This window comes from Myodes glareolus, chromosome 23 (assembly GCF_982192425.1).
Source record: "Myodes glareolus chromosome 23, mMyoGla1.1, whole genome shotgun sequence".
Taxonomy (NCBI): Eukaryota; Metazoa; Chordata; class Mammalia; order Rodentia; family Cricetidae; genus Myodes; species Myodes glareolus.
Genome location: NC_142048.1, coordinates 18,886,034 through 18,913,581, shown reverse-complemented (window position 1 = coordinate 18,913,581; position 27,548 = coordinate 18,886,034). Strand labels below are relative to the sequence as shown.

Sequence of the window (27,548 nt, the reverse complement as noted above, 5' to 3'; positions counted from 1 at the left end):
CTCCTCTTTCAATATAACATTGGCAGAATCATCAAAATTAGCTTTTAGAATCCTAAAAATAAAGCACATGCTTGTGACAGTCTGAGAAGTGTTTATTCAAGAAAATTGATGGAGTTCTTTAACACCAAAATGTACTTAAACTTGGTTTCATGCCCAGGTTTATAGTAGTCTGAAATGCAGCATCTTCCCAGCAGCTTCTATGAGAACAGACAGCGCTGGTTACTCTTTAGATAAGATATCCAGAGAGGGTTGTTACTGTGTGGCCTGTCTGTATCGTCATGACAGAAGTTAATAATTCCTTGTCTTAGGCTGTATTTGGGGAAGTCGTGGTTCTCTGGACATTTGTTGAAAACAATCAGAAACTGGTTTTGCTCTCTATTGTTCCAAACTGCAAGTAAGAGTCTGTTCAATATACTAAACAAACTTGAGGTATGAGACACTTATGAAACTTGGAAAAGCTCTCCTGTGTTCTGACAACTGTCGAAGTTATACAGGGCAGAGGGCTATGTGTATACCCAGAGGAGACTGAAGAGAAGACCGTTCTGACTGAGCCTGGGCCCGGTACTAGGTAAGAAAGGTAAGATAGAGACTCATATCTTCCTGAGCATAGAAGCTGTGCCTCAAAGAAAATGAGACTTCCTGACTGAGTACATAATTACAGGCTCAAGATACTCAAGAAAACACTCTCCAGCCATTCTGACCTCAAAACTCACAGAAAAAAAAAATCAGTGACTAGAAATGACTGTAAATCACTAACCAACAAAGAATAAAATCTAAAAGCAATAAAAAAAACCCTGTGAACTGGAGGTAAATGCGTGTTTGGGGCTGAAGGTGTACCACCATACACTGTCTAGCTATGGACCACCATAGCTTATGTAGTGCTTCCAATTTTCAACAAAGTTTTAGTAGACATGCAGAGACAAAAAAAATTTCCAAGGGAAAAGAACAGAAGAATTTCTCTAAAGTGATTCATATGTGACTATCTTTATCATGTGACTATCTTCATCCGACAGTCATCAAACAGCGACCAATTCTAGGCTAAAATATTGACTATGCCTTCTCACTTTCCTTCTTGCCTGTACAAAGCCTGAGAGCAACCAGGATTGGTTCCATTTGGTCTTTCTGGGGCATGAAAATAGACTTCCACAATATGTGATCTTTATATTCACTAGAGTACATTTTTATATACCGCACAGTGTTTGTGTTCAAAGGACGTCATACCAACCTTGAGCGTTTTCACCCCCAATTCCAGAATAACTGAGTGCAGGAATATACATCTGTGAATATACAAAATAATACCTTTTTTTTACAATAATGAAAAGCACAGAATGACTTGGACATATTTTAGGTAGGCATCCATCAGCCTTTATAATATTCTTCTCTTTTTCCAGGTCCTCCAGTTAATGTAACATGCAACATATTCATAAACAGCTTTGGCTCCATTGCAGAAACAACTATGGTAAGTCTCTCTACTTGGTAACAAGTTTCACACCTGATTAATTTGTAATTACATTAGTGGGAATTGACAGCTTAATTTGATATAATGAGATTTTAATAAATGAACTTAGTGGAATGACTAAATTGCTATCAACTATATATAATAATGTCTATCTAGAAACTATTTATTAAACAACCAAAAAGCATTAAAAACAAGATTGAATTTTTCTAATTCAACACTATAGTGTTAGATTTCCATTTAAAATTAAAACTCTACCAGATTATTTGTTTCCAGTACTCAGCAAAAGCCACCATATGCATACTAGTAAATACTTGATATTTCATTATTCTCCATGCTTACGGTCTACATGTACTGTACTTTTGTGTATTCTGCTAAATTCCTTTCTCAAGTGAATAAAGCGCTTTCCCAAACATAAGAAATATTTATAATAAGTGATAGTCCTAGAGGTACAGGTTTCTTATCCAAACTACTCAGAAATCTGAGGCAGGAAGATCACAGATTCAAATGCTGTATGGGCTGCAGAATGAGTGGCAGGCTCGCCTAGGAAATTTAGACGCTATCAAACTGAAAAAGTAAAGGGAAAATGGCAAATTGGGGAGTTGTGGCTTCATGCCAGGTGCTTCCCCAGAATTGAAGACTTAGGTTTAGACCTCATTATTATGATCAAAAGAAACTCAAAGCTAAAATAATCTACACAAACTATAATTATTGTGTATTTTCATTCGACAATGCTGTCTTACTGAGGAAACTACATACAATTAGGTTAATAAGGCCCAAGAAAATAAAGATGAGCATTATAGATCAACTTTGATTTTAATATTAATTAAACATTATGTTGTACATTCTTGATTGATCTGTCATACTAATCGATAAATTTAGCTGACATAAAAAGGCAAAAATATGCTATTGAACCATTGAATATCCTTAAAGTGATCTAGCAGGCAGCGTTTAAAACAAAGTGTGGTGGTTCTTAAATTTCCTAATTATACCATATTCCTAAACTTAACAAGAATAATTTGCATTGCTATCTCGGGTCGACTTAACCAAACTATCATATAAAATACTTGAAAAATTAATATTCCCAAATCTCTCATAAGACAATGACAATGACTTGCATGTTTCTGACTCAGAAAATAATGAAATTTCTTATGAAATAAAACAAAAATTTGCTAATTTAATGTGGAAATTATTTTCTCTGTCAATTGTTTTGGATTTAAAAAGAAAGGAAATGAATTCATCTCAACACAAAGAATCTTTCAGGCACCATTTCCACCAAATTGCTGCACTGTTTATCATCAAGTCGCATCTCCTTGGTCCCCTCCAAATGCATTTAGAGAGAAAAGCATTGACTAAGAATAATAGGGCGCAAACTTCAATGGATCGATCATAAAGATTTGTAGAATTATCTTTAACACAGCGTATAAAAAGCAAGCACAAAAAATGATACAATTTCTTATATAAGCACAGTGTGATTCTGTCAAGAATCTACCTTTAAGGTAGCTGTAACTGTTACAGACTAGCATACTCTAGAGTCGTAATGGGTAGCTAGTTCATCTCCTGTACTTGTGTATGGTCCATCTAAATCATTAAAAGAAAACAGCAACTGGCTCTTTTCTGTGTAATTCTGCTTATATTTGTGTCCCCTGGCAGCTCTCTCATTTTAATTTACTCTATACATGAACTGCAATCCTAAAATCTTGGAAATACATTTCCTCTTATTTCTCCTATGCAAGATTGCTTCCAGAAAACACCTTCCATTATAACAGTTGGAAAAATTTGCTGTCTTAGTGAAGGAAGGCAACAGGGCTTGTCTGAAATAGAGGAACTCTGATTTTCAGGTTCCTGAAGGATTCTGTTCTTTGTGAAACAATTCTCCAGCCTGCCACTAAACTGTCCATCATAGGTACAATATGACTCTGCTGACTAAATTTGTTAACATTTTGCATTGTGAAATACAGTAAACATACAGATATAACAAACATTATGTCCTTCTTGAAGTATAGTAAAAATTTGAAGTCTTATATATTGTTTATTAAATGTTAGTTCTAAAGGCAGTTTTAGCAAATGTCCCTCTCTTTTGACAGTCATGAGTAAGTATAAGTAAAGATTAATAAAGATCCCAGAGATTAAGTGCTCATTAAAACTTCACATTGGTGTTTTTTATTTTTATTCTTTCATCTTACTAAAATATGATGCTATTATTGTCATCCAAATGCTCAGATTAGATATTTTAAAAGTTTCACACTATCAGCTACTACAGTTGAAATATATTTCCATCTCTCAAAGTAAAAGAGGGCAGTAAAACTTGTTACCATATTTTGATCAGAAGTATCTTAAATTATTTTGCTTCTAGTTGATTAAATTGTTATATTTTATTCATAATGTCCACCATCATTACTCTCCAAATAAATCACGTGCTACTGCTTAGTAACTGTATTTGTTTAAACAAATTTTATGCTAATATATGTTAACATGTTTTTACATTAATTTTATGCTAATAGCATGTTAACATTTTTGTGTGAAGTTTCACTCTTTTGGCTTTCCCATCACGTGTAGAGAGTTATTCTTACTTATTAATATCTTGCCTTAGCTTTGCTTGTTTCCTTCTAGCTTTTCTAACCTAAATTATTTCAACTACCTTTTGACTCTGGGTTTTTTCCTTGACTTACTTCTATATATGTTACTTTCACTCTTACTCCATGGCTGGTTGGGTGGCTGGGTGGCTGGCCCATGACATTTTCCTTCCTATGTTCTCTTGTTGCTTGCTCCTTCTCCTCTTCCAGCTTTCTCCTTCTATTTATACTCTCTGACTGCCAGCCCTACCTATTCTTGCTCCTGCCTCTATTGTCCATTCAGAACTTATTAGGACCATCAGGTGTTTTAGACCTGCAAAGAATCACAACTTCACAGAGTTAAACAAATGCAACATAAACAAAAGTCACACGCCTGAAAATAATATTCCCCAACATAATACTTTTATTATATTTTATTTATTTTTATTCTGTGTGTGCATGTGTGTATTTGCCCACACATGTACATGCACAGCACAGTGTACATGTAGAAGCAAGAGGACAACTTATGGATGTTGGATTTTTCTTTCCACCTGTGATTTGTGAAGACTGAGCTTTGGTTGTCAGTGTTAGAGGTAGCCTTTATACACCAAGCCATCTTTCTAGCCCCATATTTTTTAAATATATGTACATTATTCTAGTTATGTTTATATATATAATCTAATTAAACTATGATTATGAATTAGATGAAAAGAACATAATCGTAAGATTGCCTAAAAATATTCATTAATATCTTTGTTTCTGAAAATTCATATATAAATGTGACTAAATAATTATCCTACACACATCTTATTAACAACCTTGGAAACTTTCATTGTTCTTACTACCCAAATATTTGAGCATCCTCTGGTGGAGGGAGCTTATTGACTATTGAATCGACCCATTTCAATAGTATTCTTACCTGAATATAGCATTATTCTTCCTGTAGAAGGCATTCTACTTGCTAAGCATTTTAAAATATACTTTCCATTTTCTTTTTGGACCAGTCTATACCATTATATAATATTTATGTGTTGGGAAGTTATGGGTATGGGATACAAATCTGTCCTTTTCTTTTGTCTAGAGATGAAAACATCTCATGGTTGTTTCCATATAGCAAAACTTAAGACCACTCAGTCAAATGATGTATATTCCTGTAATCAATGCTTGAATTGTTAACAAGGCTTAGATGTTAAGATGAAACACTTCTGAAGTAAGCTTTATGTTTAACTGATAGGTTTGGGAGTAGTCCTTTGGATATGTGTCTATAGCAGTATCTAAAATACTGCTCAAATACTCGAATGGCTTAACTATATATCCAAGAAGACAGTTGACATTCGTCTTTTGACAAGTGTTAGAGAAGTAGAAACTTCTCTATGTGGTAAAAATCCATTTTACTTTTGAAAAATTATATATTGTCTACACTCATAGAATAAATACATTTTACAAAGTAAAAAGACAAACTCAGGTCTGTTTTGATAGCTTTATAATGCTTTTTTATGCATAGACATGTAACAAGGATTTTGAAGAAAATTATTAGGTCACTATATTTTCAAAGAACAGTCAGGCTTAAATGTTTCAATATTTTACACAAAAACTATGTTTAATTTTTTGTTGCTGCAATGAGTTTTTACTTTCAGGTGTTAGTTTAGATTATTTAATATTAGATTGTTTAGGAAGTTTAAAAATATGGCATAAAATTAATAATATTTACACATATGTTAGCAGAATCTTTAAACTACTAATTCTTTTTTTTATTTACTTATTTATTTATTTATAAAAATTTCCACATCCTCCCCTCTTCCCCATATCCTCCCATTCCCCCCACTCCCTCTCCTCCTCCCTTTCCAGTCCTAAGAGCAGTCAGGGTTTCCTGCTCTGTGGGAAGTTCAAGTTTCTCCCCCCTCCCTCCAGGTCTAGGAAGGTGAGCATCCAAACAAACTAGGATCCCAAAAAGCCAGTACATGCAGACAAAACAAGACCCAGTGCCACTGTCAATGGCTTCTCAGTAAGCCACATTCAGAGAATCCGGTTTGATCACATGCTTGTTCAGTCCCAGTCCAGCTGGCCTTGGTGAGCTCTCATTCGATCAGTAGGTAAACGCATCCCTGGCGGTCCTGACATCCTTTTTCATGGTCTCCCTCCTTCTGCTCCTCATTTGGACCTTGGGGGCTCAGTCCAGTGCTCCAATGTGGGTCTCCATCTCTATCTCCATCCATCGTCGGATGAAGGTTCTCTCTGATCTTGCCTTCCTTGCTCACGGTCTCCCTCCTTTTGCTTCTCATTTGGACCTAGGGAGTTAAGTCCAGTGTTCCAATATGTGTCTCTGTCTCTATCTCCATCCATTGCCAGACGAAAGTTCTATGGTGATATGCAAAATATTCATCAGTATGGTTATGGGCCAAGGCCAGTTCAGGCACCCTCTCCTCTGCTTCCCAGGGAACAATCTGGGGACCTCTCCTTGGGCCAGGGAACCCCTCCAGAATCAAGTCTCTTGCAAACCCTAAAATGGCTCCTTTAGTTGAGATATATACTTCCCTGCTCCCATATCCATCCTTCCTCCCTTCCCCCTTCCAATTCCCCCAAGCCATGCCCAATCCTCCCCCTCCCCCTTCTCTCTAATCATCTCCCCTTACTTACACCCCCCACCCCCCGTGAACCCAAGCTTGCCTGGCAATCTTGTCTACTTCCAATATCCAGGAGGATAACTATATGATTTTCTTCAGGTTCACCTTCTTATTTAGCTTCTCTAGGATCATGAATTATAGGCTCAAAGACCTTTAACTATGGCTAGAATCCACTTATGAGTGAGTACATACCATATTCCTCTTATGGGGTCTGGGTTACCTCACTCAGTAAAGCGTTTTCTATTTCCATCCATTTGCATGCAAAATTCAATTGGTCATTGTTTTTTACCACTGAGTAAAACTCTAATGTGTATATGTTCCACACCTTTTTTAACCATTCTTCTATTGAGGGGCACCTAGGTTGCTTCCAGGTTCTGGCTATTACAAATAGTGCAGCTATGAACATAGTTGAACAAATGCTTTTGTAGTATGACAGGGCATCTCTTGGGTATATTCCCAAGAGTGGAATTACTGGGTCCTGAGGGAGGTTGACTCCCAGTTTCCTGAGAAACCGCCACACTGATTTCCACAGTGGCTGTACAAGTTTGCATTCAAACCAACAATGAATTAGTGTTCCCCTCACTCCACATCCTCTCCAGCATAGGCTATCATTGGTGTTTTTGAGTTTAGCTATTCTGACAGGTGTAAGATGGTGTCTCAAAGTTGATTTGATTTGCATTTCCCTGATCACCTTTCATGATAGCCACAAATAGCATAAAATATCTTGGGGTAACTCTAACCAAGGAAGTGAAAGACCTATTTGACAAGAACTTTATGTCTTTGAAGAATGAAATTGAGGAGGATACTAGAAAATGGAAAGACCTCCCCTGCTCTTGGATCGGGAGAATCAACATAGTAAAAATGGCAATTCTACCATAAGCAATTTATAGATTCAATGCAATCCCCATCAAAATCCCATCAAACTTTTTCACAGACCTTGGGAGAACAATAATCAAGTTTATATAGAAAAACAAAAAACCCAGGATAGCCAAAACAATCTTATACAATAAAGGAACTTCTGAAGGCATTACCATCCTGGACTTCAAACTCTATTACAGAGCTACAATATTGAAAACAGCTTGGTATTGGCATAAGAACAGAGAAGTCGACCTATGGAATCAAATAGAAGACCCAGATATTAACCCACAAACCTTTGAACACCTGATTTTCGACAAGGGAGCTAAAGGTATACAATGGAAGAAGGAAAGCATCTTTAACAAATGGTGTTGGCATAACTGGACATCAACCTGTAGGAGAATGAAGGTAGATCCATATCTATCACCATGCACAAAACTCAAGTCCAAACGGATTAAAGACATCAACATTAATCTGACCACTTTGATCTTGATAGAAGAGAAAGTGGGAAGTAGTCTACAAGATATAGGCACAGGAGACCACTTCCTAAGCAGAACCCCAGTAGCACAGACAATAAGAGAATCAATGAATAAATGGGACCTACTGATCCTGAGAAGCTTCTGTAAAGCAAAGGACACTGTCACTAAGACAAAAAGGTTACTTTCTGACTGGGAGAAGATCTTCACCAACCCCTCATCAGACAAAGGTCTGATCTCCAAAATATACAAAGAACTCAAGAAACTAGACACTAAAACTCTAATTAACCCAATTAAAAAATGGGGTACTGAACTGAACAGAGAATTCACAACAGATGAACTTCGAATGGCCAAAAGACACTTAAGGTCATGCTCAAACTACTAATTCTTTTCAAAAATATTTTAATCTAATAGTTTTAGAAATACAAAGATGTACTCATAATTAAATAAAAACTTATATGCTTATTAAACATAACAGATAAATTATAACTATTTACTTGAATTAAAAAATGACTTCTCTACATACTTAAAGAAAGCCTTTCTTATGAACACATAAGCTTCATGCTGTATCATATTGAACTATTCACTAATAACCAGGTTTATTTTGTTTGCTAAAGTGTATGTTTAGGGAGATGACCCAAACTTACATACAAAATAATATTATTCAATTTTCATTTTAGTAAATATTCTACAATATATTTACTCATTGAACATTTCATGGGAAAAACTAAATATTTGTTTCTAAGTTTATCACTACTATAAAAGAACACCACTCCTTAATATCTAGTAATGTACATATTCTATACAGTATACATACCCAAAAGTGGAATTACTTGAATAAGATATTATTAAATTTCTCCAAAGGGTTCACTTTGTTAAATACATAATAGTTATTTTAGCAGTTTTTCAAGTTCTAACACATTTAGTATTTATTCAGATTTATTTTTTAAATTATATTTGACATCAAATCAGCATTAATTGATGCTTATCACGTCTTTCCTTGAATAGATAGAATTGACAAAAGATCAGGATAAGACATCTCTTGTAGAGAAATGTTTTTATTTTCTCTCTGTTTATGACAGTGTTTATTAGGTATGTGGTACACACTTACGCATACTCTTGCCACACAATTACTCATAAAATAAGCTGAAGATGCATAATTTTACTGACATATTATTAAAGTAGTCTTTTTACTTCAATGTGCTTATAATGTTTTCTTGACACATAAATGATTTTAGCTTTATCTTAAAATGTTTAACTTTGCTTTACTTACAAGATTGTGTTTATGAAAACCTTTTACTCATCCAAGATGATACATGTATTTTCTTATTCTTCATGATAAAACACTTTGATACTTAGACTTAGTTAACATAGAACATTTTATTCTATTTTAGATTGTAATATAATTACATTTCCATTCCCTTTCCTCCCACAAATGAATGAAACGAAAAAAGAAATTTATGCCCTGGCAATGCTGAAGTGTGCATGGGCAGCCTGTATATGGCTGTTCAATTGAACTTGTCCATATTGGGTCTTATGGTCTAAGTTGATGAGGATGACTGACCAGGTCTCTTCCTCAAGAGGAAAACAGATCTCATTACATATGGTTGTGAGCCAATATGTGGTTGCTGGGAACTGAACTCAGAACCTTTGGAAGAGCAGGCAGTGCTCTTAACTGTTATGACATCTCTCCAGCCCCTTCCTTCCACAAACCTTCCAATTTATTCCTTGCTGCTCTCCTTCAAATTCATAGCATCTTCTTTCATTAATTGTTATTGTATCCCATATGCATTTATATTCCTAAATATAAACATGTACATGGTTTGAAACAAGACAATTTGTTTTCATTTCACAAGCAAATGTTTATCTACATTAGTTTTTGATAATGCCTCTACCAAACATGTTACTCCATTTTATGACTTTAAGTGCAAGTCAATGTTTTACTTGTCTGTAGCTATTTAATAATATACTTATATCTTTCTCTTTTGGTTAAGACACTTAATGTAACGATTATTTCTTTCATAAGTACATGGTCTGTTCCAGCATTTTAATCTGTCCAGAGGCATTTAATAAGTCCTATTTCTTGACCCAATGTTGGCTCATTTAGACTTTCCCTTATCTTTTGCATTGTGATCCTAGCCTTTAATGGCTGACCCATCTCTCCAACCCTGTTTAGACTTTTCCATTGCACCAACTTAACCATAGCTTTCTTTGTCAAGAAATACCTTCAATTCCAAGACCTTTGTAATGACTTCTCTATATTTTTCTTATGGGTAGTTTGGTGTTTTAGGTATTTCTTTTAGTTTGAATAAGAATATGTTTGTAATTGTTATGCTGGAAATGTTTGTGCTGTCTGAATTTAGGATTAATATTTATCTTTTTAAATTTTATATCTTTATTTTTATTGTATGGATGTTTTGCCTACATAAATGTCTGTTCACCACATGTGTGACAATTCCCTGTGGAGGCCAAAGCAGGCATCAGATACCCTGAAACAGAAGTTATAGATGGCTATGAGCTACTATGTTGTTTCTGGGAATCGAACCCATATCTTCTGCCATAGCAGTCAATGTAATTAACTGTTGAGCCATCTCTCCAGTCCTAAATATTTCTTTTTGATGAATAATCATGCTAATTTTTGCATATTTGTTATTTCAAAAAGCTTACTTACTATATCTTCTATATTTGAAATTTTTAATAGTTTTTACCTCTTTGTATTATTTTGTTTTCATCCCTTTATATTATACATTTAAGAATTAGCATTGGCAAATACATTGCTGAAAATTTCCTGCTAAAGCATTTTATATCCCTTCCTTGAAATTTATTCAATGACTTTATTAAGGCCATTAATGAAACTGCAGCCATTGAGGATACTTTGTGTGCTGCTTTATTAGGTTTATTGACGGTGCATGCTACTAGCGCCAAGTTATCAAATAAACTCCAGTGAAATCATATTGCTTTACTCAATTATGAATTCTGTGATTTTATTTTTCTCTATAGTATTTTGCCCAAATTTTTTCTTAAAATGTTGTGACTGCAGGATTTGTAAGGCAATGGCTGTCTCTGAGACACTCTTTGCTATTCATTATATTCTTTGCTAATCATTATAAGCTGATGTAATGCTCATTATGAACAATTTCCTAACTGCATGGTATTGCACATAGATGGGTAATCTTTGTATTTAGGCTGACAAACTTATTTTCCTCCAAACATAGTTTGATGTAATATACTTGACAGAGGTAAATAAAGGACAATTTTCTTTTTGTCATTTTGCTATTTCTATAGTTCTGTATCTCAATGGCAGTGTTAAATCAATTCTGTTGTCCCTGAAATGTGAGTTAAATGTTTCATTTCATAATAAAAGGAATGAGGTCTAATAATGTTTAAATGCAGAGGTCTTTTTTCCACGTATCTTCCTGTATGATTCAATATTTCCTGACAAAGAATTTGCTTTTCAGCTATCTTGATGCAAAGATAATTTCATAATTTTCGATGAATAAATAAATATGTTTAGGAATTAGACTCTGCAGGGTTAATGGTGATTCAAGAATGCTTTTTTAAATGTAAGACCTTAAAGAGAAATTACTTACTAAATTCGCTGTAACAGTTTTCAAGGCAATGGTAAGGACATGTGCTCAATTTAAAAGAAGTATTTTTCTGTTCTTTTGTAACTTTTGCCAGAAATGACTTCTCAGCCCTTCAAATCCACTGCCAATGAGTTAGGTTCACTTAAAGGCATTCTCTCTTTTGATGAGTACCGTTATTACATTCACAGAGCAATACTATGTTACATTTACAGATTAAATTACTCATTTCAGTTCTTTTGGGAATTGCCTAGAAGCAAATGGATAGCCTTTTAATATTAACAATGGATCTGTTAACATCTTGACCTCACGGTATTACTTTTATAGTACTGAAGCCATCCCAAATATAGTAATAGCTTTGGTCTGGAATACTTTTAATTCCATGTATTAGTAACCAGTGACAGGCATCACGAATGTGTTCTAAACTGTGGTTTCTAAGCATCAACAAGAAATAGGTTCATTTATGGGAATAGTTGAAGAAAATAGATGTATGAGATTGTTGCCCACCTTAGTGACCCTTATCAAGTTTACGAATAAATCTCAGCTCAATATATTCATCCACAAAACATTCCATAAACCATCATTTCTCAAAAAGAAACCCTCTGAAGATCTTTCTCTTATGCTAGATATCCTGTAAGGAATATTATGATCCACAGTTGTTTAGAGAGAGTATAGTGTTGTTAAACAAACAAATTATTTAAGAGCATTTTTTAATAATAGGAGAAAAAAATGTGATAAAGACAAAAGATGCTGATGACTCCGAGGGTGAAAGTGTAAAGAGTAGGGTGACTTCGGATCCTCATCTCTGTGATGTCTATCTTTTAGACCTTTGTCTTTCTGGAGTTTCCTTATGATCTGTGGATTAGAAACTTAATTACATAGTGTTTATATAGATTTGAAAGATTTGTGCTGAATTCTTTAGTGTAAATGTAAAGATACATGTCACTTATATTCTTTTGTCTTTAACCTGAATTTGCAATGATGGTATTGTCTCCATGTAGATCTTTAGAGGTGGGCTTGCCATAAAACTATTAGCTACCAGATCATTTAAATACCTCCTCTTGATGGACAAATGCCCCTAAAATGACAGGATCTCATGATCTCCTGAACAGTTCCTGGAATTCATCTCTGTGTTCTTAGAGATAGTGATATGCTGAAATAATACCCTACAAATAGCATTTCAACTGTCAACGATAAAGTAAGATTGGAGACCACGTTCTCGAAAATGATTGGGAGTAGTCAAAACTTGTCACTTTGCATTGCAGTTAATGTTAAGTTTGTGACAAGCAAGTTCAATTGTTCCTCTGCTACTAACTGAATCTGGCAGGTGCAGAAGGCAAAGTTATTACTGAAGTCTTGAAGCCCTTATTGTCACACTGGTCAGTGGCACCTTTTTCAGTTGTGACCCAACTGTATCTGTCTAGATTGACTACAAAACAAAAGTCCAGCTAACTTGGTATCGGAAGGGGTCAAAACGAGCCAGGGTGTCAAAAACCTGGGTCTGCACCACTATGCGTTGCCAAGTACAGTATATCTAGGTTAAGAAGTAAGTCATCCTTGTTCCTTAAAACACCAGTAGAATATAGGAGATTCCCAATGGATAGGATCTCCCTCCTTCACCCTACTTTATCTACTTAAAAGGAACGTAAAACATGGAAATTAGTTCTACAATGAAAGAAAATGAAACATTTTGCTTCAAAATTCTTTGAGGAGATTTAAAAGAATAAACCCTTTGCCCTATGGAGAACATGAAAAAAAATAGTTTCAGTAACACAGTAAAGTAGTACTATATTCTGGGCAATGCTTTTTAAATTTTTCTTTAGTTGTTGTGGAACACTGCCAACACCCCAGAGAGTAGTTAAGTCCTAAGACAAATAATCCTGTATTAAAGGGCTCAATCCAACAAAAATGAGCTTATTAACATATGTCTAGCAATATTAAATAGATACATCAATTATTCACAAATAAATCCTGGACAACCTTTATTTGTGACCTTATTTACTTTATCTGTTGAGTTGAGTGGAACATTTTTATCCCTGAGACAAGAAATGCACCTGGAAATTCTCTCCAGACCTTTGAGCAATAAAATATCCCCCCTTTATTTCTCCCTCTATCTCTTTCCCTCCCTTCTTCTCTCTCTCCTTTGCTCATCTTTGTTCTTCCAAAGAAGCTTTGCTTTTGGACTCTTTCTACCACAGCTGTTTGCAAAATCAACCAGACCCTATCGGATGCAGTAAGATAGACTTAACCCAGTGGGCCTCTTCTTTCAGCCTTAGGTTGTGTTTTCACTTTTCCATCTGACTTTTACAGCTATTTATTATACACACCAGCTCCTTTCCTGCTTTTTACTCACTGAAGTTTTTATAAATAACCATTTGCTGAATTACAGTCTATCAGTTTTAAATAAACATTTCAAGAAATAGCTCCAGTAGACTAAAAGCTCCAACTCTAAAGATATTTTACTCTTCATTTCATTCCAACTAGATATAAAGATAACTGCTATACTTCATCCAATGCTGCTTAGATTAAAATTATTAATCAAGACTTAACAGCAGACATGAATAAATTAATAAACATATTTTTGCATCTTTTCTTTGATTTAGTTTTCCTAAGATGATGATTTTAGCACTGTTTGCTCATTATGCCTCCCTACGGAGGCCCTTTACACAGCTTTTCCCCTTAGTTTATTTCCCTGTGAGATTTTAACGCTTTGTTTACAACACATATTTATGTATCTACTATGAGTATTTTTTAAAAGGAAGATTTTTCTAAACCACTAAAAATTATATTTGTGCTCCCTGGAGAAGAAATTGTGTTTCTTGAGATTGAATATTCAACAGTAATGATTTGATGAGGGTAGTTATGATCATGACCTCACAATTGTTAGGAAAATATTCTGTCAACTTCCTAGACGTCCAGCCTCCAGAATACATATTTGTACCGTATTTATAAGTATAGTTAGCACCAACTAATCTATCTGTGTTCCATGGTATATTGAATGAGCAAAGATAGTTAATAGTCTGAGAAGGAAGTAATATAATGTTATTTCTCCAAATATTTTCAAAACTATTAGTAGATGTACGATGAAAACCAAGTTAAATTTTCTACTATTTTTGTTATTATAGCGATGTATCTTTTTCAGATGCTATTTTTCAAACTTTGTGTAAGCAAATTGACATCTGCATTAACTGTAGACATTCAAACTACTTTCAGACTTTTTCTCATACTGATGCAAGAAAAAGTTTTATTTCATTTATAGTGGGTGATATCTTATCCTTTTATTGCACTCATGTAAGCATTATTAAATCATATTTTTAAATATTTGATAAAAATTACTTTCAAAATATTCCCTGCAAAGATTATTCTTTGTTTTCTCAATGACAATAAAATCGGTATGAGTAACTTTCTAATTTTTTTTATCTTTGAGAATTTCTTTTATGTATGCAATGAAATATAATCCCATCTATTCCTTCTTTCCCTCTCCAACCACATCAGACCTCCCCTCAAATTCATGGCTTTTTTTCCCTTTTCTTGATAATGCACTAAATCTAGTATTTGTTACCAGTTTGTGAATCAGTGTATAGCCATTCACAGAATTATTCATTGCCATATCTTCTATCAGAAATTACTCTCCTACCCCTAGCAACTACCCACCACCAATAGTTCTTCAGGATGGAGTAGATCCTGTAGGTGACCTATACCATCTGTGCCAGGATTTTGTCTGTCTTGATCTTGAGTATGTAATCACATTTGCTGTGATGGTCATGCCATGCTCAGAAGACAGCATTTCACAGCAATCCCCTGCCCGTCATTTTTTTTATCTCCTTTTCAGGGGTACTCCCTGAACTTTGGTGGTGGTGGTGGTGGTGGTGGTGGTAGGTGAGATTCATAGAGATGCTGTGTTCGCAGCTGCGCACATGGTTTCTTATTCGATGTACTTTTATCAGTTACACATCTCTACACTGACGCTGTCCACAGTGGAAGACGCAGGATTAAAATCTCCCTCAGAATAACTCCAAAAATGAGAAGACTATGAGTAACAAAGGAGAGATGGTAATATAAAGAGATAAAGAAAAGAATCATAAAAAGGCAACAAGCGAGCAGCTCCTACCCTAGAGAGGGGAAACTGAGCCACAAACACAGGGACATCCAAGTAGCTCTGGTTATAACTGTCTAGCAGTCCCAGCTACAAGATGACTCTCCAGTTCTCAAGATCCTTGAATGCAGTCAAATGATTTGATGTGATGGTGACTCGTGCTACATGTCCGACGTGGTATGGAGAAAACAAATTTCTTTATCTCAAAGAACTATAACCTCGTAAACTAGGGCTGTCTTGAGAGGGGCACCTATTGCTTGAGACTGAGCTTCTCTGAGAAGCTGGAAACAGGGGCGTGAAGATACTCTACTGTATATACTGAGTGGAAGATCAGAAGAGACAACGGTGGAGAGAGAGAAGGTTGGATGCATGCCCACTGATAGAGTTAGGCAGCAGGGAGCTGATGAAGGCGGGGCATTTGGTTAGTGAATTCGCGCTATTTGATAAGGATTGAAACGCAACGTTTAGAATCACTGCAGATATGGAACTCCCGAAGTGTCAGCCATGGCCAGTGGGTCACTTGGCTTATGTTTGTTGCTTCCTCACAGTCATGGGTAATGAGTAGCAGGTGGGACTTCCAGCCTTGGGAGCATTGTAAGATTTTATTAACCACTTTTCTTTTTATAGTTTGTTTATTCTAAGAACACTAGCTTTGTTGTTTTTTTTTTTAATTAAGTTGGAAATTTTGCAAATAGACAATCATAGATGGGTCTGGGAAAAGTGTGTCTTGCCTGGGATGTTTATGTGTTACTTGAATAATTAGAAGATAAACCTACCTAGCAGTAAAATTTACAATTTAATAATGATCTGTCTCGACTGTTTGTAGACCCTCATATTAACTCAGTTATTCAGAACAAGTAGAATTTTTTCTTAATCATGAACTATTCATATATTTCAAGTTTACTGACCTTATTACCAAACATCTACCATCAGCTACTACAAGCTTATAGGCAGTTCCCCTATGGAAACCATGTTTATTTGACTTGGCACTACAGATGACAAAATATTATCTATGGCACGAGCAAGCACAGCCATCACTAGGTGGTTAACGAGTTTGCTTGCATTTGTGATACCTGGGGTTGAACCGAGGCCCTGTGCAAAGTGGAAAGCACACCACTCTCCACTCGCCAGTACTGGTGCTACTGTCTTAAGTAGCTCATTTTGGGGAGCTCATTTTGATGGCATCACATTTCAGAAGCATTTATTTCTGTCTTCTCAAGGAAGGTGAGGGGATGTTGTAAGACAAGCGTTACAAGGCATCATCTATGCGCCATAAAAATGAAACTTTACAATAAACCAATGGGAAGACAGCAACACTCTTAGGAAGCTGAGAAACTAAAGTTGAATCGGTGGGCTCAGGGTTCATGTGCATTGACAAGGGGCTCACATAATTCATTTGTTGTTTGAAGAATACATTGTTCAATGTTTTAAAAAGCAATTTTGAGAAATGAGATTTGAATTATTTAATTTGTATTATAAGTCTGAGTTTCTGCCTATGTTCCTTTCAACTGGAAACAAGGAAACAAAAGAAAACATGTGAAACAAAGGAACATTTCCTTCCTCTTAAATTTGGCCATGGGTTTCGGAGCATTATCCGCTACAAAAGCCGAGTAACGGTTTGCGTCTGAACGCAGGCAGTCTGCGTTTTCAATCTTCTTTACTTTATGGGCCTTCTATTTCTCATTACTTATCAGGGCTAAATTATTTGCCCTTGGCAATTTTTAGTACCTTGGTTGTGAATGAATATATTCTAAAACTTAATTCATTCTGAAGAATTCAGCCCTTGAAGGGAGTTTTATTGCCTTTACTTCTCAAATCTTATTTCTCAAAATAGCTTATTAAAGCAAAGAACTGTGTGTTCTTCTAACACCAAATGAATTAAGCAAGCCCCTTGTCAATATGCACATAAACACTGAACTCACTTATTCACTCTTAGCTTATAAGCTTCCTAACAAAGAATATTGTTGTCTTCCCATTTCGACGCTTAAATAAAAAGGTCAAGATATTTTGTATTTTGACACACTTGGATTTCCACTACTGCGCTACTATTATTTTTAAATCACTGTTTTCACAAAGAATGCTAAGACTATATACATATCATCAATCATCTTGGGTATCTGGGAAAAATAAATGATTTTGTTGAAAGTTGAAAGTAGGAGTTTACTTAATATAATTTAAAATCTGTTCTTAGAAGTTGCAAAAAACACCGTAAGGAGATATAATTCTAGACTCCTCATTAAGGAGTGCTGGAACACTAAGACATCACTACTAAAGAAAAGCATTTCTCAACAGAATATTGCTCCCAAATCACCAAGAAAAAAAAAATGATCCTCTGTAGGCAAGAAAGATATGCTGCAGGGCCTTTTCCACATGGTGTCAGTAAAGGTCACACAGTGGTATTCCGTGAGCGGAATGGACATGGTACCTAACAGCAAATAACCTGCTTCCACACAAGACACCTTGCTTTTGAGACAACATCACCTGCACAAGGCACTCCATACTGAGTTAGTCTTTAGCCTGAAGGGACATGACAAGATCTCAGGTTTAATGCATGCCTGTCATGTGGCATTAGTAAAGCAGCTTAATGCTCTCAATCTGTGGGAATTTAATCAGTTAAAATAATTTTCAACTTATGAAAATAGCCAGGTGCAAACACCAAGCCAATTGTAGAGAGGAAAGAATGTAGCCACTAATGTGGAAATAGGTCAGGGCATAACATGGTATGGAAATAGAAGAATGGTATTTACTTGTCTCTCAGCTTTAACTTCACTGTCAGGCTAAACCCAGTCTAGAATTCACATTCAATTGTACTAACATTCGCACACTGTGTTCAACTAAAAGATGACGCAGATTACCAGATACACGTATGAAAAACGAAAACATACCACAGTTGGGCAATATATCTTTACATCGCATTCAATTGACACCTTACATTCAAATCTAAAGTATGTCATATAAATAAATTAATAAAAATATCCATGAATTTGAAAGTTAGCAAGGTGGAGTACATGGGAGGAGGTTGGGGGAGGATTGGGAAAGGAGAAATATAGAAATATTTTAAAATTGAAAAAATATAAAAAATGTCTCCATATTCTCAAATAAAGAAAATATAGAACTATTAATGCTAATGGTGTCATGTACTCAGGAAATATTATATAGTGATTCATTACATTTCCCTTTTAGTTCTGAATTTTTGGAGATAGTATATATACTATTTAGGCAACAGTAGATTGTAAAAATGTTTTAAACATTTACATCATTTGACTCAGAAGCAGCAAAATATTTTATCTGCTCTTCTCCAGAACTATGTAAGTAAGGCTGCCTCACACAATAATAGTTTCTAAAAAGAAGTTAATTCCTCGGCATCTGTATGGTACAGTGAACAGCCGGCACACAGCTTCTTGGCCAATGTCCAAATCAATACACAGCTTCTAAAGAATTATCCGAATTGCTCAGAAGAAAACAAGTGCAAAGCAGTTTAATTTTGTCTCAAACAACGTTTAACTCTCTAAAATTTTGGCTAAATGGAACATTTGTTTATTAATCTTCAGCTCATAATAGCGCATAGTAAATGGTGTCTACCATTTAATCTCTCATTAATTATTAAATTCCCCTGAACAAAAAAAATTACTTCAAATTTAAAAATGTAAATTATAGTTTTTATTTTTATAAGTGAAGAAGGCATAGAGGGTAAAACTACTTGAAAATATTCAAAATAATCACTAGAATATTTTATGTGTCTAAAATTTTATTTGTAGGAAAAACTGTTTGTCAATAATATCTATGCCTTTGTTCCCCCCAAACACAAAGCTGCTATCTTAAGAGAACATTGAGGTTGTGAAGGAAAGTGTAATAATCAATTACATTTTGAAAATATGCACATATATACCAAAACCCAGATAGTGTGTGAGTGTGTGTGTGTGTGTGTGTGTGTGTGCGTACATGTATGTATGAAACCAGAGATTAATTTGAAAATCATTTCTCAGGTGCTGCCTATGTTGATTTTAGAGTCAAATTCTCTAGTGAACCTGCTGAGTAGAGTAGGCTTCTGGCCAGTAAACCCCAGTGATCTGCCTGTCTGTCCTAGGACACTGGGCTTACTAGTGTGTGACACAAACCTGCCTTTAAAACATTTGGGTTTGGGGGAGAGAACTCGAGTTTTCATGCTTGTGCCTACAAGTACTTTAATCTAGCTCCCTATATCAGATGAATACCTTTATAGTAGAATATCTTGAGGTAAAGAAGCTTGGTTTGCATTATCATCTTTGCTACATTTTTATTTTTCATAGACTCAAAGAAATCCTCCTTGGTTAGTTATTGCTGAAATATTTATCTCAAATTACACATGATATTAATTAAACCTAATTTCTCACAACAAATAGTAGTTGCTACCTTCAACTACGTTGGTGACACAAGTTAGACTGAGCTGGGAGTTGCTTACATACTTAAATAGAATTCCAGTTTTCTGTGCAAGATTGTTATGAAGCTGGTAGACTCAGGTTTGTAAAAAGTTTACTTCATCAGTTAATAATACTGCTTTAATCCCTTATGATGATTGCTTGGTTTATGATGGAATATATGCACAAATCTATGCATATATGTATATATACATATACTTGTTTGTGTACATTGTGATAGCATGTACTCTACATATACATATAATTCAGTTATAGAAACGTGCATATCTTTGGAAACTATGTCAACTTCAGGTAGAATTTTGTCAATAAGATACTTTAGATTTTAATAAAGTAAACATGATCTCTATATTCCTAAAAACACTTTACAGATTCTGTAAACGTTATACTAAGTTTAAGAACCTAGACACCAAGGGTCACAGACTACAACACATCCATGACCTAAAGTGCCCAGTACAGAGTCCAGAGTTTGAAAATAGAGTACTGGTTATAAATAGTTGGGAAAAGGGATAAGAGACAGATTTTTCTTCAAGGGTGACAAAATAATATGTAACTGAATAGTTGTTATGGCTACACAGTATTATTAAAGTACCGAATGCCACCAATATCTAATCCTATTTGCATCTGACAATATATCTTTAATGCATATTGTATATATTACAGTTTACAAAAGATAATCCAGAAAACTCACTGGTTGGAAGGTGATCAAAATGATATTCAATGATGATCTTATCCATCTTTAAAGTACCGAGTGCCTTTTGGCCTCTTCAAGTTGTTCAGTATTAGTTGGAAGGAATTTTCAGAATTCTAAGAACAGTGAAGGACATTTTTGGTGCTGAAAGAAAACAAGTTATGCTCTAAAGACTTTTTTGCTCCCTAATTTTTAATTATTTCTACGATTTGAGTTATGTATTTTGATTGGGGAAGATATTGTTTTTAAACAGAAGTCCAAAAATGACAAGCAGATAATGCTCACATAATGTAAAATACATATTGCAAATGAATATCATGCATGGGTGGCTCCATTCATTTTGACATGTATTTGTGATTCCCATCAAGTAACAATACAGTTAAGTAAAATAACTTGCTCTAATTTGGAGAGAGTTAAATTTCAGATGCAGATTTGGGGTTTTGAACGGAAGTAGTAATAGCAGAAGGAGTTTCACTTCTACAATGCCTAAACCAGGAGAACTCTTGCTTGTTTTCCTTCTTGTTGCAACATAAAATATAGTGGGGGGTAGAAGCAGAGTATGGGAAGTTGAATTGTTTTTAATCCCTACCCTCCCGTCTGTTAGTATAACTGACTGTGAGACTATAGTCTGCCTGTCTATCCAGGTCAACATAAAGAAGAAAGTGTGCAAGTATAAAGGAACTAAATAAGAGTGTAAGTGGGCAAGTATGGTAGAAGTTAGTAAAATAGTGAGAACACGTGGATTGCTGCTGCTAGGCACACATTAAGAGAGGTCCTTTCACCTTGAACCCAAAGAGAAACAGTGATCATTATTTTTCATTGATATCCAGCAGCTACAAATACTGTGTTTCTCTACAAAACTAAGACTGGCCAAATTAAATGAACTCAACTTATTGAAACAAACACCTAAATTTTGAAAGTGTGTTCACGAAAATATGCTTACCTTACCTTTCCAACAATTCTGATGTGAGAGTGCAAGAATTGAGACATGATCTTTGTCTGCGGTTTTCAATCATAAATACACTGCGAGGTTACTGAATGGTATAACGAATACGTTCCTGCCAGTTTAACACATCTTATGTTCTAATCGATTTTTCTGTTGTTTTCCAAATTGGTATAAAATTATATTCCTTTGTAGTTTTGTTGGTAATTTAAAAACTCTTCTGACCTTTTCAAAGAGAATAAACATATGGATGATGAAGAGGAACTCAGGAGGAGTTTTGAAATAACCTTTCAAAGACTCCAAATTGCTGGTATAAAAATGGCTTTTCTTCCCTATTGGTTTAGGAACTGAGGAATGAGCAAGGCTTTTTCAATAAGCCATTATTTCAGAATCAGTGGTCCCAGACGACTAATCTCCCTATGGATGCTCCTGGAGCAGATGTTGAAGACAACGTGGGGGATATTACAGAGAGTGCTAGAAGCAATTATGCCACCATTGAGTATTAAGTGTTCTGCTCTTTGCGATACACAGATTTTATTCTGTACAGTGCTTCAGAATTGCAAAGGTCTAGAAAACTAAAAACTAGTTGAGTACTTGGAGGTTACATTTTTAACTTGGCCAGCATCTTTAGATAGGACATCTTAAGACAAGAAGAATTCTGGATTATTTATTTGTCTATAAATTTTGAATTTTTATTCAGATCCCATATCCTTTTAAACTAAAATCATGTATCTATAAAATAATATATTAATACCAGAAACATTTTGAAAATAAAACAAATATATACATACATATGCATATTAAAAATTACCTTGTCACTAAGCACAAAATCTGTATAATACCAAGGCAGACCTATAACAGAATGGAAGGGGAATACGGACACAAAGTTCCATCATTCCTAGCTCAGAAGCTACTGGGAGAGGGATGCTTCCTTTAGACTGTAAGTTGCCCATGGTCAATGGAAACACTCTCATGGAAAGCCAAACACCTAAGAACGTATGGGCAGCATGAATTGGAACTCATGGTTTTAAGAATAAAAAGAGGACACAAAGTCTGATGTGTAGCAAGGGAGGATAAATCTGGGGGAGATGGAAAAGGGGGTTAACACATTCAAAAGAAATTTTGTAAAATTTTCAAAGAATTTATGTATTCCTATTGCTAAATGCCAAACATTTAGTAGTGCTTATATTCTCTTTGGAGATGATCAAGTACAGTCAGAAGAAGAGACAGAGGAAGATGCAAGGAACAACTGGCAGGCAGAGTGGGGAAAGTCTGGTATGTAAGCTTAGTTGCAGTTGGAGGGAAGAAGTATTGGTGCCCAAATACCGATCAGATTGTGAACTTGACTTGCCCAAATGACAAAGTCCAAAAGTTCAGCAGAAGTTTCTTTCGGTGGCTTGCTTACCATATTTGATATTAAAGAAATAAGAAAATTGTCAGGTTTCAGTTCCACTGTAATATCTCCAGTATTTTCCAGATAATTGAAACATTTCTCAAATATATGTATAAATCACATATAATAAAGTCTATAGATTTAATCACTTCAAAAATGTAAGGAGAAAATGAATAATAAAACTCCACATCATGTGGCATGCTCAACTACACCGGTAGCTTTATTTATTTTTTATTCACAAGATCTGTCCAGGCATTAAAATTAGCAGTTCAGGATCATCCCTGGCTGCATAGTAAGTGGGAGGTCAACCTAGCTCAGAACACTAAAACAAAAAGATGTGCTATACAATATTTTATATACTATGCATGCGCACACACATATTCACGCATGCACCAAGCTAAATTTTGATTGAGAACATGGACTTTTCTTTTATAATAATCTTTAAAAAGTGTAATTGGAAAAATGTCCCTAGAAATACTCACTTAAAATATTGCTGGAATTAGTCAGTATTACTCTTTTAATTCTCACATATAATTTTTAATTTTCCTAAATTACTTATTTTATGGGACTTGTCAATTAAACAAAATTATTAAATATTAAACAATTGTTTTATGCCAGGTATACTGACACACACATTTAATCCCAGAACTCAAGAGGTAGAGACAGATGCATTTCTATGAGTTCTGGGACCGCCTGGTCTACACGGTAAATTCCAAGCCTATCTACAAAGGCTGCATATTTTTGCCTCAAAAGCAAAAGTAAAATTATGTTTTATAACTCTAAAAAGTATACATTGTTACTTTGTATAATAGAAAGCTTTCAGAAAAAAATAGAACATTGAATCTTGCTAGATATCTAGAAGACATATTTCTAAAAATAAGAGTAATGGAGAAAATGTTTGGCTTCAAATGTCTAACTACTATTTAATATTTTAATATGACAAACCAGGAAAATAAAATTTGAAGGGGGAAAAACAGAGAGCAATGAACTCTCATTCTCTGCGGTTTCTTTCTTGGATGACTTGAGGGTCCCCAAGGACGCAGTCAAACAGTAAAACATCGCTGCCGTTCACCGTCTTCTTCAGCATATACATATTCCACGTAGTTCTCCGTGCGCAATTGGTGAAGCTACAGTGACAGAAACTGACTCACTGTACTTCCTAGAGTCTCTCTTTATTTCTCTTCTCTTCTCCCCTTTCTCTCCCTTAGGATTACAGAGTAAACATTTTTCTTCGTCAGAAATGGAATGACCCTCGTCTGGCATACAGCGAATATCCTGACGATTCCTTAGACCTGGACCCCTCCATGTTGGACTCCATTTGGAAACCGGACTTGTTCTTTGCTAATGAGAAGGGGGCGAACTTTCATGAAGTCACCACAGATAACAAGCTGCTAAGAATTTTCAAAAACGGCAACGTCCTTTACTCAATAAGGTAAGCACAAACTTAAATGGCCAGTTTTAGAAAAATTAGGCTTGGATTTTGTTTTCTTTGTTTATACATACTAACATAGTTTTGAAATTTGGGGAAAACTTATCATTGTTTCACTTGAGTTCTAACATGTGAAATTCCAAATATATCTAATTAATAACAACATTTATAAGTCTCTAACCCCAGAACAGTACGGATTCCAAAAATCAATCTGAACAAGTTTATTGTGTGATATTAATTTAAGACATGTTACATTTGTTTATGTTGTGGAACATTTGTTTAATGATGCAACATTAAACATTTAGTGTTGCATTCTTTTACATTGTTTTTGTTTAACACTGTTTTGCTGTGCTACTTTACCTCTCTAAAATACCTGATTGGTCTAATAAAGAGCTAAATGACCAATAGAAAAGCAGGAGAAAAGAAAGATGGGGTTGGCAGGCCAAGAAAATAAATAGGAGGAGAAATCTGAAAGAAGAGAGAGAGAGAGAGATCAAGTAAAGAGAAAAGGCAAGGAGTGCAGCCCAGTCCTGATTAGTGTTAATAATAAAAACCTAGAGTCAGATATCAGGGTAACCGCTGAAAGATCAGAGTCATAAAGGACCAGCCACAGTTGCCTCTTACCTCTCTGACTCCTCAGACAGAAAAAGGCCGAGCTCCTCTCTCCACCCTGACTATCACTTCCTTTCTGTCTATAAAGACCTCCAGATCTCTGTGTTTCACTAGTGGCTAGCTCCATGCTCTGATCTCCAGGAGAGCTTTATTTGTGAGAACACAAACAAAATATTATAACAAAGGAGGACCTGAGGAGCCAGCCACACAGTCGCACAGCTAAGCACAGAGTAACAGTGGAAGTAAGATACACAGAAGTAAGAAAAGGAAAAAACCCAGAGACAAACGGTAGATGGAATTATTTAAGAAAAGCTGACTAGAAACAAGCCAAGCTAAGGCAGGGCATTCATAAGTAATAATAAGTCTCCATGTGCATTTGGAAGCTGGGTGGTGTGGTTCCCCAAAAGCCAAAAATAATTAAAAAAAACTGCACAAGTCAGTGATATTTATTAAGCAAGTTAGCAGGATTCACAGAGGCGACTGAAAGGCCTGTGCTCTAGAAATCACTCGACTTTGGTAAGTCAATAAATATCAGACAGGAACAGGGTCCATAAATAAGGAAAATAGTTATTTACAAGGATATACTTAATCAACTTCACATTTTAAGTCTTCCAAAATATGTGAATTATTGTGGAAAACAGTATTCTATAGTTATTTTCTTTGCTGTGGTTAATAAAAAGGTCAAGGACAGAATTCATGTTGTCTTTCTCACAAGAGAAATATGCCATATTTAACATGATATGCTGTGTTAAAAGAGCTGTATCAACAGTAATGTGTTTTTAAATGTAAGTAAAGTTAGACTTTGTATTTAGGCTTTAAGCATAAAATTAACTCCCTTTCTGTATTAGTTTTGTTGTTCTTATTAATGTTCTTTTGCATACAAATGTACTTCATGTGGCACCAACCACAAAGTAGCTTATATATTCATTAATAAGGACATGATTGAGGAGCTGGAAAGATAGTTCAGCAGTTAAGAGCTCTGACTGCTCTTCCAGAGGACTCAGGTTCAAAACCCAGAAGCAACACGGTGGCTCACAATTATCCTTATCTATAGTTCCATTGGATCCAGCAACCTCGTCTGGCCTCCGTGGGCAGCAGACACACACATGGTTCACAAAAGTGCATGCAGACAAATATTCAGAGCCACAAAATAATAAATAAAATAAATCTTAAGAAAGAATTCGGCTGAACACAATGATAGGTTCATATTATTAAATATTTTACATATATGTCCTAGTGCTAGGAAGATGGAAACAGTCAGACCTGGAGGTCTTGCTAGTTGGTTAGCAAAGCCTAAATGGTGATTTGTATGTCCAAAGAAAAGAAGCAAGAGAATGAAAGAAAAAGTGAGGAGGCTAGTAGCTGAAGCTTAGGAGGAGCAACCAACTTGGATTGTCCTTTGGCCGCTAACCAGCTATCCTCACAAGTGCACACGCACTTACAAACATGCTCGCACACATGTATCAGTGCACAAATTAAATTAAATGATTAAAACAAATTACAGTAATGAGTCCAAAATTTTCTTTCATCAAGTGGCATTATAACCATTGCAAGATTACCACAAAATACACTATTCGCTTGTTTGTGCTAATGGTGGAGTTAACAGTCTAAAGCACGGCCCATTGTGTAAAAGAGCAGCACATGTATTGTGTACACTAGATGTGCATTACGCTAGATCATCTATTAATAAGCTTATTCAAATATATTCTAGAATGCTTACACAATAATAAAATCAATCCCTGTTACCTTTCTTAAAATCTACCTCCATTTTAATCAACACACAACTATCTACAAAGAGCTATATGAGAACTTTGGAGGGAAGCTCATAAATTTATTAAAAATGATCAATTGTAGAAATGAGAGAGAAGATTTATGCAGCAATGAAGAACTATCAGTTTTACCTTAATTAAGTTTTATGTTCTTTAAATTTTAAAAAATGAGTTATGTATTACTCAGAAAATAAATCTATATAGTATGTGATAGATTGCATTAATTCATTATCAACATCTCTGACCCTTCTGGGTTGTGGACTCATGGTGATGATATGACAAGGTACACATTGAACAAGTTTACTTCTTCCCTACTAATTTAAAGCTTGTTAATGGTGAATCAATCCCACACCAGTTATGTTTTAAAGGGGTATTTATTTTGGGGGGTAAAACTTACATACACTATAAACCGTCAGGAAGGGAGCCTAGTCGCTGGAGCAGGAGCTGGGAGCAGGAGCCGGAACCAAGTGCCGGAACCATGAGGCCGAGCCAAGGCTTGCCACTCTTCTTTTAAAGAGAAATATACCACGCCCCAGTAGGCTGGTATTTCAGCGGCTATTGGCTGATGTAGCGGAAGGCGCTCCCACAGCCCTGTGGGCTCGTGCTTCAGAGACTATTGGCTGAAGCAGCAGAAGGTACTCCCGCAGCAC

General features: G+C 35.3%; 2 protein-coding genes across 8 annotated transcripts in view; one reads left to right on the top strand and one right to left on the bottom strand.

Moving 5' to 3' along the window:
* Window positions 1-27,548, top strand: part of Glra3 (glycine receptor alpha 3) — a 165,382-nt gene that overhangs the window by 57,731 nt on the left and 80,103 nt on the right. For both annotated transcript variants that reach the window (XM_087901195.1, XM_087901196.1), the window contains exons 3-4: window positions 1,392-1,459; window positions 24,297-24,520. In XM_087901195.1, coding sequence (XP_087757321.1) covers window positions 1,392-1,459; window positions 24,297-24,520 — 292 coding nt within the window. The remainder of the gene's footprint in view (window positions 1-1,391; window positions 1,460-24,296; window positions 24,521-27,548) is intronic.
* LOC146890620 (uncharacterized) overlaps window positions 1-27,548 on the bottom strand; it is a 59,789-nt gene that overhangs the window by 11,836 nt on the left and 20,405 nt on the right. For all 6 annotated transcript variants that reach the window (XR_015736237.1, XR_015736238.1, XM_087901197.1 and 3 more), the window contains one exon: window positions 1,226-1,277. Coding sequence is in view for 4 of the 6 variants with exons in the window: in XM_087901197.1 (XP_087757323.1) it covers window positions 1,226-1,277 (52 nt within the window). In the remaining 2 variants the exon portion in view is untranslated. The remainder of the gene's footprint in view (window positions 1-1,225; window positions 1,278-27,548) is intronic.